At 38.7% G+C, this 16953-nt stretch overlaps 1 protein-coding gene across 1 annotated transcript; it reads right to left on the bottom strand.

Moving 5' to 3' along the window:
* Window positions 1–8270: 8270 nt before the first annotated feature.
* Window positions 8271–8984, bottom strand: LOC122672478 (transcription termination factor MTERF2, chloroplastic-like). The gene has a single exon (XM_043869943.1). It carries the CDS (start codon window positions 8982–8984, stop codon window positions 8271–8273), a length of 714 nt encoding a protein of 237 aa, XP_043725878.1.
* Between the last annotated feature and the right edge of the window lie 7969 nt (window positions 8985–16953).

Here is a 16953-nt window from a genome sequence, read left to right as displayed (position 1 = left end):
CTGCTAGTATGTTCGGGTCTCTATCCAAGATTTTTACAAGGTCAGGGCCTGAAATCCCCATACTAGAGAAATATTCAATCTTGGGTTCCAAGATTTTCTTAGGATCTGCACAGAGTACTCTTGGGTATTGGCTAATTATCTTTGAGATAGAGGATTTGGGTAATCCATAGCTGTTGAGGAGGGCGAGAACCGAGTCTGCTTTTGTGGTGGATTTGATATTAATTCTTTGGGAGGTTTTAAGAGCAGATTCTTGGGTTAACCCACATCTGTTTATGAGATAATCTACAGTGAGAGACGATTGTTCTGTGGCATTTGAACTAAACCTAAGAGATGAGTTTCCAATGGGAAAGAGAAATGTTGATGAACTACCAGACCACTTTATATGAAGAAGTTTTCTGCTACAGAAGCTAAACATTCTGAGAGAGTTAATGACTTACAAGGGTTCGGGATCGAACAGGTTCCAAGCATGGATTTCCCAATTTCCTCTCGTCTTCTCAGTGGGATGAGCAGGGTCGAAGCTGAAAACCAAAGGATCTGAACTTTTAACTTGTAGCAATTGTTGGTGATTATGGTTTACTAACAAATATAGGAAGAGCTTTCCATGATCGAGTTAAGTTCTTAAACACAGACCGGAAATGATCCCTAGAACCCGGGAATCGGTCTTCAGGTTTGAAACTTCTGCGATTCTTGGGCTTCTTGAATGAATTGGCCAGAATCGAGGTTAATCACGGCCACCCAATTGGGCCGATTCACCAATCCAATTCCGGATTCTTTTCTTAAAACCTAACATTTTAGTTGAATCCAACACGGGAATCGGTCTTCAGGTTTGCAAAATTCTTGTAGAATTTTATAGTTATTATATAGCTCAGAAGTAAGGGTGTCAAAACCTAAACGGAACTGGTAAAACTGGCCCGGCCCAACCCATTTGAACCTGATCTCAATCAAACCGAGACCTTGTTGGTTTGTCTTCGGTTTATGGGTTAGAACTTATAACACAATTCGGTTTTGGTTCAGTTCAGGTTAAACCAATGGACCACCAATTGGGCAGCTCAATAGGATCGAACCGAGCTGAATACAAAAACCAACCCCCCAAACCCTAAAAATTCTACCCATTCCCTACCCAAAACCAGCCCCCAGATTTTAAACCGAACTGAAACAAAAGAGTTATTATTGGTTCGGTTTTGGTTTCTTTGAAACTCACATCGAAACCATAAAAACCTAACCGAACTGCCCGATTGACACCCTTATTCAAAACCAACAACACTAGTGTTGTTTCATTTTAGCACCGTTTGGTTAGAAGTGAGGACAATTAAGTGAAATAAAAAATTCTTTTGTAAATTAAAATAAAATGAAATGAAAAAGTACTAAAATAAAAAACATTTTAGCAAGATGCTTGGTTGGAACCGGAGTGAAGAAGGTTTATTGATTGTACTCCACTTTATAACCAAATGTGTCCTCCTTTCGTCCAACTTGCCAACTGTCGGAATCGTTATCCTTTCCAATTCCCTGTTAAAAATTATCACCCTATCCGTAACCCGAAAACATTGCCCAAGTGGTGTCCACTCCCCCTATTAGAGGAACTGGAAGAAAATCATAAAATTAAAGCATATTTCAAAGGCAGCTGAGACGCAAATGGCAGTATTCAAATTCTATCAGTCACGTAGAAGTGGGCAATCCGAGTTGCAAACCATTTCAATAATCTATTCTTAATGTCCAAAATATTCTCTCTCTCTTTATTAAATTAATTTCACCATCATCATAACCCACTGTGAAGGAATACCCATTTAGGGTGAGTGAAGGGAAATCGGAAAATTATCTGCACCATTTCTTGTCCGCTCCATTTCCGTAAGCGTCTCTAATAGAGGAAGGTGGACCCCACCCTGACAGTGTGATTGGGCAAGGGTAGGGTGGTCATTTCCACCACCCCTTATTTGAGAAACTTGGGGAAATGGACCTACCCAAGAAATGGAACAGATAATGAATCAAAAAATTATCTGCTCTATTTTCTGTCCGCTGCATAAAAATCTTTCTTAATGACTTGTCTTCTATGAATTTCATGGATCATGCGATATGAAGTTGATGAGGCAATTCCAATTGATTTTAAATTCAATTTTATATATATACCAGATTTTTGAAGTTCTTATCTTGATGGTTGCCTTTGCATAGATTGATGCTTGAAGTATCCAATTGTCAATACAATCTCATTAATCTGTCTTTTATGGATTCCAAAATGGACATGTTTTAGCAAAATTGATCCCAAAATTTTTCCCATTTTCTCATGTGAATGTTGTTTTATATTAACCCATTTTTTTTTGGACTATGTAAGATGTATGATTCAACTATATTAGGGACTTGAGTCTCATCCTCAAAAGCTAGCCGTTAAGGAGAAGGTGCCCAAGTACCTATTAATCCACCCACATCCCATTCATATCCAATATGAGATTATTTTTTTCTGCCTTATGCGTGGATATCCCAATAATCTCCCACATAGGAAACTCTTTCCATAGCCTCAACATCCTCAGAAGTTTGAGGGCATTGTAACTTGAAAAGATCGATTCCATGTCTGAGAGGCACATTACCTCTCTTAGAATCCTGTATGTTAAACCTGTTAAGCACTTTGTCAATGTAGGTAGATTGTAACAATCTCAACATCATTTTCTTGTGATCTCTCACAAGCTTAATTCCTAGGATGTAATTAGTTTCACCCAGATCTTTCATTGAGAACGTTTTGGATCACTACATCTTTACAGATGAAAGTAACTCAACATCATTTCCAATGAGAAATATATCATCCACATATAGGACAAAGAAACAGACGGTACCCCCACAAATTTCCTTATACACGCATGGTTCATCAATGTTCTGCTTAAACTCAAATTCTTTGATAGCTTGATCAAAACGGATAATTCAGCTTTGATACCTTGTTTACCTCCTCTGGAGAAGCATAACCCTCTGGCTGATCCATGTATATGACCTCATTAAGATATTCGTAAAGGAAAGCAGTCTGTACATCCATCTGTCAGATCTCATAATCATAGTATATAACAATTAATAATAGAATCTGAATGGATTTAATCATCTCTACTGGTGCGAATGTCTCATCATAGTCGATACCCTCTTTCTAGATGTATCCTTTACAACCAATCTCGCCTTGAAACAAACTGATCCTACTACATCCAATATGAATTGGAAAAAAAAAAAAAAAGATTCCACGATGATGGGAATGGTTTCCTAAATGGTTTTCTCTTCTTTGGTAATGAATATTTATTCGCCCAAAAAAAAAAAAAAAAGTTCCTCGATGCCTAAAGCATAGAGTAAATGAAAGAGTAACCTTGACAGCGCAAGAGGGCTAAAGCAAAATATCAAGAGCAGTCCATAATGATTTTAAGCTTTCATTGAACGGCGAAATAAAGAATGAAGAACCAAGGCTCCTGTGTTGATAAAAAATGCTTTATAATAAGAGAGTTCCTACTAATTGAAGTGTTTAAGTTAATCATCAAATTTTAAACCTGTGGATTGAGATAAGATTTTTGCAAAACTGCAGACTCAAGCACCTGAGTATCTTTCTGCTAGCTTAGGATAGCTGCTGCTATTACTTATTAGAAGCATAATAGGTCACTAAACTTAGTCCAAGCCTCAATTTTACACCAAACACATCATTCCATTCACAAATGATAGTAACAAAATAATAATAAAAGAAAAAAGAATAGAAAAGTCTTCAGATTAATTTAGGCAGAAATATACTGATTTAAGATATTATACATTGATCTTAATGCTTAAATTTAGTAAATATCATTTGCATTCTTTAGTATCTCTTCAGTTAACTTCAGATCAGATTCCATTGTGTTCTTCTTAGTAAGGTGTTTATAAACTTGATCAAATATCACATTGCCACAGTAAACTAAAATTGATGAAAGAAATGTTCACATCCCACACCTCTCATTACATGGGACAACTATATCTAATACAATATCTTAGCTATACTTTTCATTAAAAAATAAAGTACCCTGATGACAAATAGATATGATGACTGACAATTGCTGAGGAATATGTAGTGCACTTTGTAGAAGAGGGCATAGAATGTAGAGAAAATTTACATGTACCTCCCCTGTAGTTTGTTCCAATTACAAGAAACCCTCCGTTGTTTGAACAATTACCTCCGCACCCATGAAGGCTGATGGTGTTAGTTTTGAAATGTAAAAGACAACTTTGCCTCTTCTTTCTTCTTCTTCTTCTTCTTCTTCTTCTTCCTGCAACCCCTAAAAAGGAAAAATTTCACCCTCTCAGTCCATTTGAAAGAGAACTAATCTAATCAAAAGAGAAAAAAGAATTGAAGAGAACCATTAAGACATTCAAAATCCAATTGAACATACCTGTGCCTGCCATCAATCACTGGAGAGTGCAAGAATCACCAAAAAATCACGCCAAGGTCATGGAGGTTAGAGAGAGAGAGAGTCTGCTGCACTAAGGTTTTTTTTTTTTTTTTTTTTTGTTTGGGCAAAAACAGAAAAGATTTGCACTTTTTGATAGCTTTTGATTTGGATCGAACTTTTACTTTATTTGGAATTTGAAGTTTCAACAGAAGTTTTTCTTCAGAGAATCCATGGTGGTTATGAGTGGAAGAGGAAGGAAGACATCACAAACTTTGCCCCTTCTTTCTTCTTTCTCTTCTTCCTGCAACTTCACCCCCTACCCCTGCTGCCGGTCCCACCTGGGAATCTCGTTCATTGACTTCACAAACATCATATCATCTTCAAATTTCTTGTACAGCTTAGGGATTCTGTTGGAGATAGCAGCATAAAAATGTTGTGCAGAGGTGCTTATGAATAGGGACGACGCTCAAACCTTACTCCCAAGGTGTGAAAGAAAATATTCTTTAAAGGGGAGAGACTGGGTTTCAGAATGAATACACCGGTTTGGAGAGATTACTCCTCGTAGATTGCCGGAGAAGACAGGTTGATTTATGCAAGTCGCTGGAGAAGAGAGAGATGAGATGGAAGATGAGGTTGGAACGATGGAACATTGAGGAGATGGGTTTGGGTTTTGTAATGTAAGGGTAAAATAGTAAAAGGATAAAACTACAATAATGAAGGATAATATGGTCATTTATGAATTTTTTGTTTCAACTAACGGTTTCAACTTAATGGACTGGGGTTACTTGTAAGCCCCACCATAGTCCAAGGGAGGTAAATGTAATTGTTCAAACAATGGGGGGTCGCTTGTAATTAGACCAAACTACAGGGGAGGTACATGTAAATTGCTCTAGAATGTATTAACTATCAAGAGTCCAACATAGTGTACATTCACCATACAGACTGCATGTTCTATTAACCACTCAGGAAAGTTATTTAACCACAGCCAAGCTACTCTAGTGCTACATGCTGTGTAGATAGAAAATTTGAAGAAGTAATGAACAGTTCTAGGAACATAAGATATGATAACAGATGAGTGGTTTAAACAAGTTCTGCCATCAACATGTAGAGAGCAGTTCCCTTGACCAGCCATGGAACTCAACTTGCTGCAACTGATTCAAGAGTCCTTCAAGATCTGTCCCCACAATGTATGATGGTCAACTTTCAGATTGCTTGTTTCCTTGAGATGCTTGAGAAAGCCCTAAATTCCATTCTTTGGGTGACCATTATCCAGCGAGTTCATATTGAAATTCTGAAAAAGCAATTGAACCTTCATCATTTCGACGTATATAGCCAAACCCAACTAATGCAAAAGTCGAACTCGAACCAGGGAAACCAGCAGGAGATCGATTGCAGCCAGGATCAACACAATAAGGATGAACAAATTGAATAAATGAAACTTTTATTGCTTTTTTTTTTCTTTCCTGTTTACGTATGAAAGAAGAAAAAAAAAAAAAAAAAAAAAAAAAAAAAAAAAAAAGAAGATAAGAAGAAGAAGGGGATATAGAGAGGATAGAAGAAAGGGGGTAGGGGGATGGCTCTCTCAGCCTGGGTCTCTCACCCATAACTATCCCAGCTGTTGAAACATGGAATTTCTACCATAACCGATGGCAAGCTTGGCCACAAATTCTATTCTCCAAATCTGATCCTTCCTTACAATAGGGGGCCTATTAATAGCTTAGGCAAGCTTACAAAATAGAAGGTAGAAAATATAAACTTCCTAAAACCAAAATAGAAGGTAGGAAAATAGCAACTAATGAAAAATAGAAACTAGCTGAAAATAGAAACTACTAAGGCTTTATAGAAACAAAAATAAAAACAAACTGAAATTGGAAGCCACCTAATATACTTTCTAAAACTGAAAATAGAAACTAAACTATGGCAGCATTACAGAGAATCTTTCTCCACTTGATGGGCCCACAAGATCTTCTAAAAAGCATCCCCACACAAGGCAAATATGGGCTATGACACTGTTCACGTGAACAGTACCGTGAACAGTGTTTTGGTGTTTTAACTTCTTCATGCTTCACTCTGAGCTGAGGCTGCCTTAGGTGATGCCCCATCAAACCAACAAAAGCTTGCCACATCATCAGACCAGGTTGCTTCTCACTGCAGTCAAATCCACAACCTTGCTGGGCTGATTTTGGGGCTTGTTCCTGTGGGTACATATGGACTTGTGATCTACATCACCAGCTTGTCTTGTTTTGGGTAGAGAGAGCCATGACATTGAGATTCATCCACTCTCCAAGAGGAGAAGGCCAAAGCTTTTTCCATTTACCAGCCTCAATTGCCTAGGGTAGGTTAATTGGGAGGTTTGCTGGGAAAACTCTTTTCAACAAACTGAGTTCAATGCATAATGGTTGAATTTCAAAACTATTTTCAAAGGATGAATTGCCTAGTGTGGGTTGATTGGGAGAACCCAAAAAAGTTGGAAATCTGACCTAGGAAAAGGGGCAAATGGAACTTCTTGCAATTATGAACTTGAGGGTTGAATTTCTAAAAATTTCTCAAACTACATCTTTTGGGAAAATAGATTATAACTTATATAAATCCCATTCACCAGAAACATAAGATAGTCAAAAAGATGGGAGGGAGGAAATCCAGCCATCCAAGTGTTATTCTCATTCCATATGTCAACCTTCCTACCATTACCTAGATTACAACAAATTTTGTTCCTTAAGACTGGAATCACCTCAGAAGTAAACCCCCCCCCCCCCTCAATGAAATGTAAAGCAATTACAAAACAATCAGACAGCACACATTGTATCTCTTCTTAATTACTACCTGATACTATCTTCCTCAACAAAGATCTAACACAAGTAACCAACTTACCAATATGAGAGCTTATTTCCAGTAAAAGATTCGAAATGGAGAATCTACTCGCTAACTCCTACGTTGTTGTGTTCATTATGGAAGATCCATACGTGAACACAACGGCCTATTGGGCCTTGGAAAATTTCACATGCAATTTGACCATAATATCTTCCCTTGTAAAAATTTTAACAGCTTGAAGTCACCCTTTGTTGCCTTAGTGGAAGACATACAGCCCATGTATGTATGGGTCCCATGTGACCATACCCATACATGGTTCTCATAAGTCCCAACCATACAGTAGGGACTGGATAATTCAAAATTGATTAAAATGATGTTTTGTATAATTATTTTGAATAATTACACCATGTTAAATAAATGGCAAACAAACATTGGAAAATCATACAACGATATTTTACATCATATGACTCCTATAAACAAACATTGGAAATTTTTCTACATCTAAAATTTTACATGTAAAGCATTCCAAATGAAATTTTGACTTGCAAAATTGTACACAGAAACAAAATGAACGTTAGCTGTAGACACAGAAAGAAAATAAATATCATCAAGCACAAAAATGCAAATACCTGTCAAAATTGTAAGTACAAATCATCAATCTCAGTTCCCAAGTCATTCCATGTTACGTTTGTACTCATTCAACAGCTGAGGTAGCTCCTGGTGATACTTCCCAACAAAGTTTTCCAAGAACTTATCTTCACTCATTTTCAGCGCAGAACCAATGCTTTGTTTCTTCATCAGACCCTTGGAGAGAAGAACTTGAAGAACAGAATACCTTGGAACAGTTCTCTTCTCCATGCTAAGAAGCAAAATGACTGGGTTCTTGGCAATTTCCGCTGCAGTCAAACTCAGTTTGTTCATGAAGAAATCCAATCGCATCCTAAGAATTGTCTCTGCGCGAGAAAAACACTAGGGTTGTTTTCTGAACAAGCAGAGAATCTCATCCTCCGACCATCCAAAACTCCTAAAAACCTCCAGTTTCGCTTCCAACGTAGTCTTATTCATCTGCGCCAGTGTGCGGAAAGCTTAGATAAATATCAAACTCGAGGAGTTACACCCCATTTCATTGGCTTGCAGGACAACCTCATTAACCCGAGGTTGTTTCCAATTAAGTGCTCGAGGACATAGTAGAATTAGTTTCGAAATCCCAGAATCCGGCACCCCTTGATTTCGCAAGAACTCAATGTTACACTCCATTACTCTTTGAAACCCCATTGTCCACCTCAACCGACTCATGGCCGCAGCAATATTCTTACCATTGTGAAGGAAACTCTTAAGGAATTCAATGGAAGGGATAATTTCGTTTCTCAAACTGGCGTCCGTTAGTATGCTTGGGCCTCTATACAAGATCCTTGCAAGGTCGGGGCCTGAAATCCCCATATTAGAGAAAAACTCAATCTTGGGTTCCAAGGTTTTCTTAAGATCCACAGAGAGTACTGTAGGGTTCCTGCGGATTACCTCTGAGATACAGGGTTTGGGTAATCCATAGCTGTTGAGAAGGGCGAGAACCGAGTCTGCTTTTGTGGTGGATTTGATATTAAACCTATGGGAGGTTTTAAGAGCAGATTCTTGGGTTAACCCACATCTGTTTATGAGATAATCTACAGTGAGAGACGGTTGTTCTGTGGCATTTGAATTAAACCTAAGAGATGAGTTTCCAATAATGGGAAGGAGACATGTTGTTGATGAACTACCAGAACACTTCATATGAAGAAGTTTTCTGCTACAAAAGCTAAACATTCTGAGAGGGTTAATGACTTACATGGGTTCGTGATCGAACAGGTTCCAAGCAACAAGCATGGACTTCCCAATCTCTTATCGTCTTCTCAGTGGAACGAGCAAGGCCGTAGCCATTGTCATTCGTCAGTGGTTATGGTTACTTTTCATGGTCAAAGTGTGAAACAATGGGAGTGCTTTTTCATGATCGAGAGTAACGTTTTAAAAACGGGCGGAATTGATTCCTAGAATCGGTCCTCAGCTCTTAAAAATCAGCGGTTCTAGGGTTTCATTTTGGCATGAATCCATGGTTTTTTTTTTTTGGTGAAGGCATGAATCCATGGTTTGAGCCTTGAGGTGTTGGTAATGTATCGGTGAAACGGTACGGACAAGGGTAAACAATAAACAAAACAATCTGTACCGATACCAATACAACGGGACCAAATGTTACGATTGGAAGAACTCACCCTCATAAACCGGTCTACAAGGGGAGGGAACCCAATATCATGTATGCCCACATCCAATCCCTTATGGGACAGACGTGGGACTATTGCACATAACATTATCCGACCCTTTAACGGCCGACGTCCTAGTTGGCCCACTCCGGATCAGGTAGCCCTTTCTAGACGGCCCCACTCTGCTCCAGGAGCCTTTCCTGGCAGCAAGTAGCCCTTTTCTAGTGACTCGCACTCTGACACCAAGTCGCCCCTCCCGAGTAGCCAACCGCAAAGGACGGGTCAATGAAAGCACCAATGTTACGATTGGAAGAACTCACCCTCATAAACCGGTCTACAAGGGGAGGGAACCCAATATCATATATGCCCACATCCAATCCCTTATGGGACCGATGTGGAACTATTGCACTATATTGGTATCGTATCAGTTTTATAGGTGACTAATACCTTATCCGATACCGAGCACTAAAACAATCCAGAATCAGTCGTATCATATTTTATTCATAGTTTAATTCCAATTGTTGAATGCGTAGGGAATGATGTAGACTAACTTCAGACTTAAATTTGATTATATATAGGATCCGGCTCCTCTCCAACAACCTAACCTCCCTCCCTCCCACCCTCCTTCCAAACACAAGCAAGGGTGGATCCCACCCGCAAAGGGGTAGGGCAGTCATTTTGCCCTTGCGTTGTGTTCAGATTGAGAGAGGTCGATCAGGTCATTGGAGAGGAGCCGGATCCTATATCTTTTCATGAATTCATGATGCTTGAAGTATGAATTAGGGATCTTGAGGTCTAATTGTCGATAAAATCTCAACTGCATTTGACTTGCCTTGTGGTATGTATCTGTGCTTTCCATGGATTCCAAAATAGACTTGTTGTCTAGCAAATTTGCTCATTTTTCTCCATTTAATGTTTTATACAAAAATTGGTATTTAACCCATTTTCTCCTGACCATATAAGATGTATGGTTTGATTCAACTGATCCTACTACATCCAATATGAATTGGGAAAAATATAGAGATTGTGCACTTCAATTTTGATCCGTCTTGAAGACGAGGTTGCGATTTGCTAAGCTATAAGAAAAAACTTGGAGGTAGCAGGTCTTACTGTGTCAAAACTGAATTTCATTGGATCCATCACAGGTTAACAAACATAGCTCAAAAAGGCGATCTTTCAATCGAACATGAAGTACTCTTGCAGTTACTGTTTTGATCTTACTCTCAAAACCAGATTTCATCGGATCTGTCACAGGCTAACAAACATAGCTCAAAAAGGCAATCTTTCAATCGAAAATGAAGTACTCTTGCAGTTAATGTTTTGATCTTACTGTCAAAACCAGATTTCATCGGATCTGTCACAGGTTAACAAACATAGCTCAGAAAGGCGATCTTTCAATCGACATGAAGTACTCTTGCAGTTAATGTTTCAAAAAATAAATAACAGACCAGACTTGGATCCTGAACAATTTGACTGACCAACTGAACTATACAGCCTACAATATTACTAAAAAGAAAACCATGGACTGTAATGCATTTTCGGTTGAAGGTTCAAATGATCCAACCCTAATCCATATCAACCAACTAAAGTAAAATATTGAGAACAGTACATAAAGATTTTTGCAGAAGTGGAAACTCAAGCACCTGAGTGTCATTCTGCCAGCTTTAGGATAGGTGCTGCTATTAGAAGCATTAGGCTTGCAAAACTTTAGTCCAAGCCTCAATCTTGCACAACAAACACATCATTCCATTTAAAAATGATAATAACGATAATAAAAAGAAAAAAAAAAAGCCATCAGATTAATTTAAGTAGACAACCACAACAACTCAGCCTTATCCCAACTAAATGGGGTTGACTACATGGATCCTTGCTCTCCAATCAGGTCTATTCGAGGTCATACTTGATATAAGGCGTAAAGTTATGCATGTCTTTCCTCATCACTTCTCCTCCTAAGGTCATTTTAGATCTGCCCCTGGCTCCTTTAGTTCTTTCAATCTGAATCAAATCGTGAACATCCAAAGGCGGGTGAACATGGACATATACTGATTTGGATACTAATATCGGTCTTAATGCTTAAAGTTAGTAAATATCATTCGCAGTTTTTAGTAGCTCTTCAGTTATCTTTGGATCATATTCCATTGTGTTATTCTTAGTAAGATGTCTATAAACTTGATCAAATATCACATGCCACAGTAAACAATAATTGATGAAAGAAATGATACACCCCACACCTCTCATTACATGGGAAAACTATCTAATAAAATATCTTAACTATACTTTTCATTAAAAAATAAAGTACCCTTCAGGATAAATAGAGATGATGACTGACAATTGCTGAGAAATATTTAGTGCACATTGTAGAAGAGGACATAGAATGTATTAACTATCAAGAGTCTAGCATAGTGTACATTCACCATACAGAGTGCATGTTCTACTAACTACACAGGAAAGTTATTTAACCACAGCCAACCTACTCTATTGCTACATGCTGTGTAGATAGAAAATTTGAAGAAGAAATGAACAGTTCTAGGAACATAAGATATGATAACAGATGAGTGGTTTAAATAAGTTCTGCCATCAACATGTAGAGAACAGTTCCCTTGACTAGCCATGGAACTCAACTTGCTGCAACTGATTCAAGTGTCCTTCAAGACCAACTTTCAGATTGCTTGTTTCCTTGAGATGCTTGAGAAAGCCCTAAATTCCATTCTTTGGGGTGACCATTATCCAGCAAGTTCAAATTGAAATTCTGCAAAAACAATTGAACCTTCATCATTTCAACGTATCTAGCCAAACCCAGCTTGTCTTGTTTTGGGTAGAGAGAGCCATGACGTTGAGATTCATCCACTCTACAGGAGGAGAAGCCCAAAGCTTTTTCCATCTACCAGCCTCAATTGCCTAGGGTAGGTTAATTGGGAGGTTTGTTGGGAAAACTATATTCAACAGACTGAGTTCAATGCACAATGGCTGAATTTCAAAACTATTTTCAAAGGATGAATTGCCTGGTGTGGGTTACTTGGGAGATTCGTTGGAAACACTATTCTCAACAGATAAATGAACTTGGACATTATTTTCACTGGATGAAATTGGACTTTTTCAAAAACTTGTCCATTACAAGACATCCAAACTGGATAACAAATAAACCTCAATGAAAGGCAGCAAAGAAATACTCATATTTTGAAAACCCAAGCTTAATACCCAAGAAGTAAGATCCGTTAAGAATAAAGAAGTGAAAGAGAAGAAGGAGAGAGAGGCGCTAGAGGTTGCTGCAACTTTGGGAGTCACAACTGTTGAGATGTGACTCCCCAAAATCAATTACATAACCAACACTAGGGCTGACCTAACACAAAGGGTAAAAAGTAATATCAAAACATAAAATAAAAAAAGAGAAGGGGAGGCGGGAGAGTCGAGATTAGCGCCAGGCGTTAATCCCGACTCCCTCCCCCTCAACTTGATAACATCTAACACTCTCCCTCAAACTGGAGCATAGATATCAATAGTGCCCAACTTGTTACAAATATAATTAATCCTCCCCCTTCCCAAAGACTTTGTAAACACATCTGCAAGTTGTTCTCTTGTTCAAACATGGTTTGAAGAAATAATCCTTTGTTGTAACTTTTCACTAACAAAATGGCAGTCTACCTTAATGTGTTTCGTCCTCTCATGAAACACTGGATTTGATGTAATGTGAATTGCATGGGAGAGGGATCTTCAAACCCAAATTCAGCCAACAACTGCTTTACCCAAATCAACTCGTATGTTACATGTGCCATGGCTCGATACTCTTGACTCTGCATTGGATCTAGCCACTACACTCTGTTTCTTGCTCTTCCACGACACAAGATTCCCTCCAATAAAAGTGCAATAACCTGTAGTTGATCTTCTATCAGTAGGAGATTCAGCCCAATCGACATTTGAGAAGCCCTCAATTCTTCCATGTCCATGATCAGAATATAGCAAAGCCTTCTTGAGCTATCTTAGAATTCAAATAATAACATCCCAATGAGATGTCTGAGGAGAAGACAAAAAATGACTCACAATGCTGACTGGAAAGGCAATATCATGTCGAGCCACAGTCAAGTAATTCAATTTTCCAACTAACCTTCAATACTTCTCTGGATCATCTAGAGCATCCCCAATCGGAATCATATCACTCCTCCTTACTGGGATGTCCCTAGGCCTCTATTGAATATGACCATACCACCTTAAACGACTCTCTCGGAGCTTGACATTGATCAGGCGACTCCCAAGTCCGCTCTAATACGTTCATTCCATACTTTATCCTTCCTTCTTTTTTTTTCACACATCCATCTTAACATCCTCATCTTTGCTACATATAGCTTATCAATATGACACTTCTTAACTACCCAACATTCTACCCCATACATCATAGCCGGTCGTACACCAGTCCTATAGAACTTTCCTGTAAGCTTTAAAAGAATACGACAATCAGACAACACTCCGGACGCACCTCTCTACTTCATCCATCCAACTTTAATTCTCAATGAGACATCATCCTCTATGTCACCTTATTTACTTATGATTGACCCTAGATATCTAAAATGATCACTCTGCGGGATCTCTCTTTCCTCAATTTGCACCATATCAATATTCGTCATAGTGTGACTAAAATTACATATCATATACTCCGTCTTTGTTCTACTAATCTTAAAGCCTCCCGATTCCAAAGTTGATCTCTATAGCTCTAACTTAGCATTAATCCCTGCTTTTGTCTCATCCACCAAAACGATATCATCTGCGAAGAGCATGCACCATGGGACCTTGTCTTGAATGCTCTTGGTTAGGTTGTCCATAATAAGCGTAAAAAGGTAAGGGCTTAACGCTGATCCCTGATGTAACCCAATCATAATTGGGAATTCTTTGCCCTGACCTCCCACAGATCTCACACTAGTCACCACGCCCTCATACATATTTTTAATTACATCCACATATTCACTCGACACCTCTCTCTTCACTAGAACATATCGGATTAAATCTTTAGGGACTTGGTCATAGGCTTTTTCCACGTCTATAAAGACCATATGGAGATCCTTCTTGCTATCTCTATATCGTTCCATAAGCCTCCACTAAGTAGATAGCTTCTGTCATGGATCTAGCTAACATAAAGCCAAATTGGTTCACCGAGCTATGAGTCTCTCTTCTCAAACTGGTTTCCAAAGAACAAGAGGATTATTTAGAGACACAATGAAGCAAATGCACAATAACATGCCAGGAAGATATTTCCCAGCCATCTGCATTCGCATAAATCCCTTGCAGTCAACTTGATGTTTAACATGCATGATCATAGTTGTCAAGGCGTCGCCTAGGAGAGCGCCTTGGTCGCCTTGCACCTAGCCCCCTCCAACGCCTAGTGTCACCTAGACGCAGTGACAACTATGTGCATGATCACCTCATCAGGATTCTTGCCTTGGATATTGGCAGGATGTATTCCAAAATCTTTTGGGGGTGACCATATACTTTGTTAGAAAAAAAGAATCCTTCGCATTCCTTAATGACCATTATAAAATTTTCACTGTCCTCTATCCAAAGAGATTGTCAACATTTCTTTTTTAAATTATGTAAATGTAGTGATGATATCATCTCACTTAAGGTCATGAGTTCCATAGAAGATAAAAAAAAAATTTGATAATTTATCCAGTAATGATTGATACCGGTATCATGTAAGTAGCTCATGAAAAAATGGACAAAGCCAAGCAATGTGTATATAAGAATCCATAAACCAAAATGATCAAGCAAGGTGTTAAAGATTTTTCTTAAACTTCATTGAAAAAAAATTCAGAATTTTAGTAGGTTGTATTACAAAAACTACTAACACTGCATTTCTAAGAAACTACAAAAATATCTGATGTTCACTCAAGCTTAACACTTCTTCTGCTTCTGATACAACATATTCAATGCTTTTTGCAATGACCAATTGTAATATCATAATAAGGACGTGTAAGCCGTCAAGGGCTGAGGCTTATATTCGACAGCTGTTTTACTGTCTTCAAAGATCTCAATAACAAAATATAACTAACTCTTCCATAAAACCACCCCCAACACATAAAACATTAGGTTGCAAGAAAATAACAAGCATAACCTCACCTGTTCTCAATAAAAATCATTGACTAGCATAACATAATTGCCAAATCAGAACACAATCGGACAGCACACATTATATCTCTTCTTTACTACTTGATACTATCTTCCTCAACAAAGATCTAACACAAGTAACCAACTTGCCAATATGAGAAAGCAGTAAATTTTAGAATGACTCTTCTCCCAACAAAAGGTAAATCATGCTCAGGCTGAATGTCAAGTGAGAACTTACTTCCACTAAAGGAGTCAAAATTGAGAATCTATTCGCTAATTCCTATGTTGTTGTGTTCATTTTAGACTGACCCATACGTGGAAATAACAACGTGGCCGTGGAAATTTCATTTTTATTTTTTTGGATGAACCTGAATGATGGGAGAAAGTAAAATGTAAACTCCAGCCCCCAGGAAACAATAATACGCCTATTCCTTGGGGTGTCAAACACAGTACAAGGGGGAATCAAGTGCAGCTTGGAACTGTTATCGAAGAAGTTGGCTTTCCAAATCATGTCAAGAGACCGAGAGTTGGAGGTCCATCTCCGAAAATTTCACTCCATCCAGAGGTGAGAGATAGTAGGACACAAAAATAAGCTTCCCAGTAATATCACAAGGAGATCTACCAAAGAAAGTCATGTCAATCCAGAGCCACTCCCTAGAGAAGGGGAGACATCATCTAGAACGGGGCCAGCAAGTGTCTAGGGCTAGCTTCCAAATGAAGGTTGAAAAGGGACAGGAGAAGAAGAAGTGGTCTGTGTGCTCTATACCATTCCAACAAAGAGCACAACTGGGGGGGACGGGGACCTGTCTGTGGATGAGGGAGGATTGGGTGGGGAGACAATGGGTGAGGGCTCTCCAGACTGTAAAGCTGTAGCAGGGTATGTGGCTCTTGAACCAAACAACCTTGTGCTAAAGAGCCGCCGGGGGGGGGGGGGGCAGTAACATAGGACAATTCCAAGCTGAAGTGGAAGAAAAGAGGCCATTGGGGAAGGGCATCCATGTAGTACAATTGGCATGGGGTGTGGCAGGAAGGGATGGGGGGGTGGGAGAAGCTCGGATCAAGGCCAGGAGAGGGATAGAGGAGAGAAGTAACTGGGAGATAACTAAGGCAACAGGGGCACTGGAAAATTTTACACACCATAAAATCTTCCCTCGTAAAATTTTCAACATCTTGAAGTCACCCTTTATTCCCTTAGATGGATGACATATTGCCATTATATGTATGGACCCCATGTGGCCATATCCATACATGGTTCTCACAACCATATGGTAGGGACAGGATGATTCAAGTTTGATTAAAATGACATTTTGAATAATTACAACATATTAAATAAATGACAAACAAGCATTGGAAAATCTTACAATGATATTTTACCTTCTACCAAAAAAAAAATAAGGAAAATTTTCAACATCTAAAATTTTACATGTAAAGTTTTCTATAAATGA

Source organism: Telopea speciosissima, chromosome 8, assembly GCF_018873765.1.
Source record: "Telopea speciosissima isolate NSW1024214 ecotype Mountain lineage chromosome 8, Tspe_v1, whole genome shotgun sequence".
Lineage (NCBI taxonomy): Eukaryota > Viridiplantae > Streptophyta > Magnoliopsida > Proteales > Proteaceae > Telopea > Telopea speciosissima.
Note: the sequence above shows the minus strand (reverse complement) of the source record. Positions and strands in the feature narration are given on the sequence as shown.

What these genes read in the sequence shown, in the direction of transcription:
- LOC122672478 (XM_043869943.1), bottom strand. Translation starts at nt 8,984, where the DNA reads ATGTTTAGCTTTTGTAGCAGAAAACTTCTTCATATGAAGTGTTCTGGT.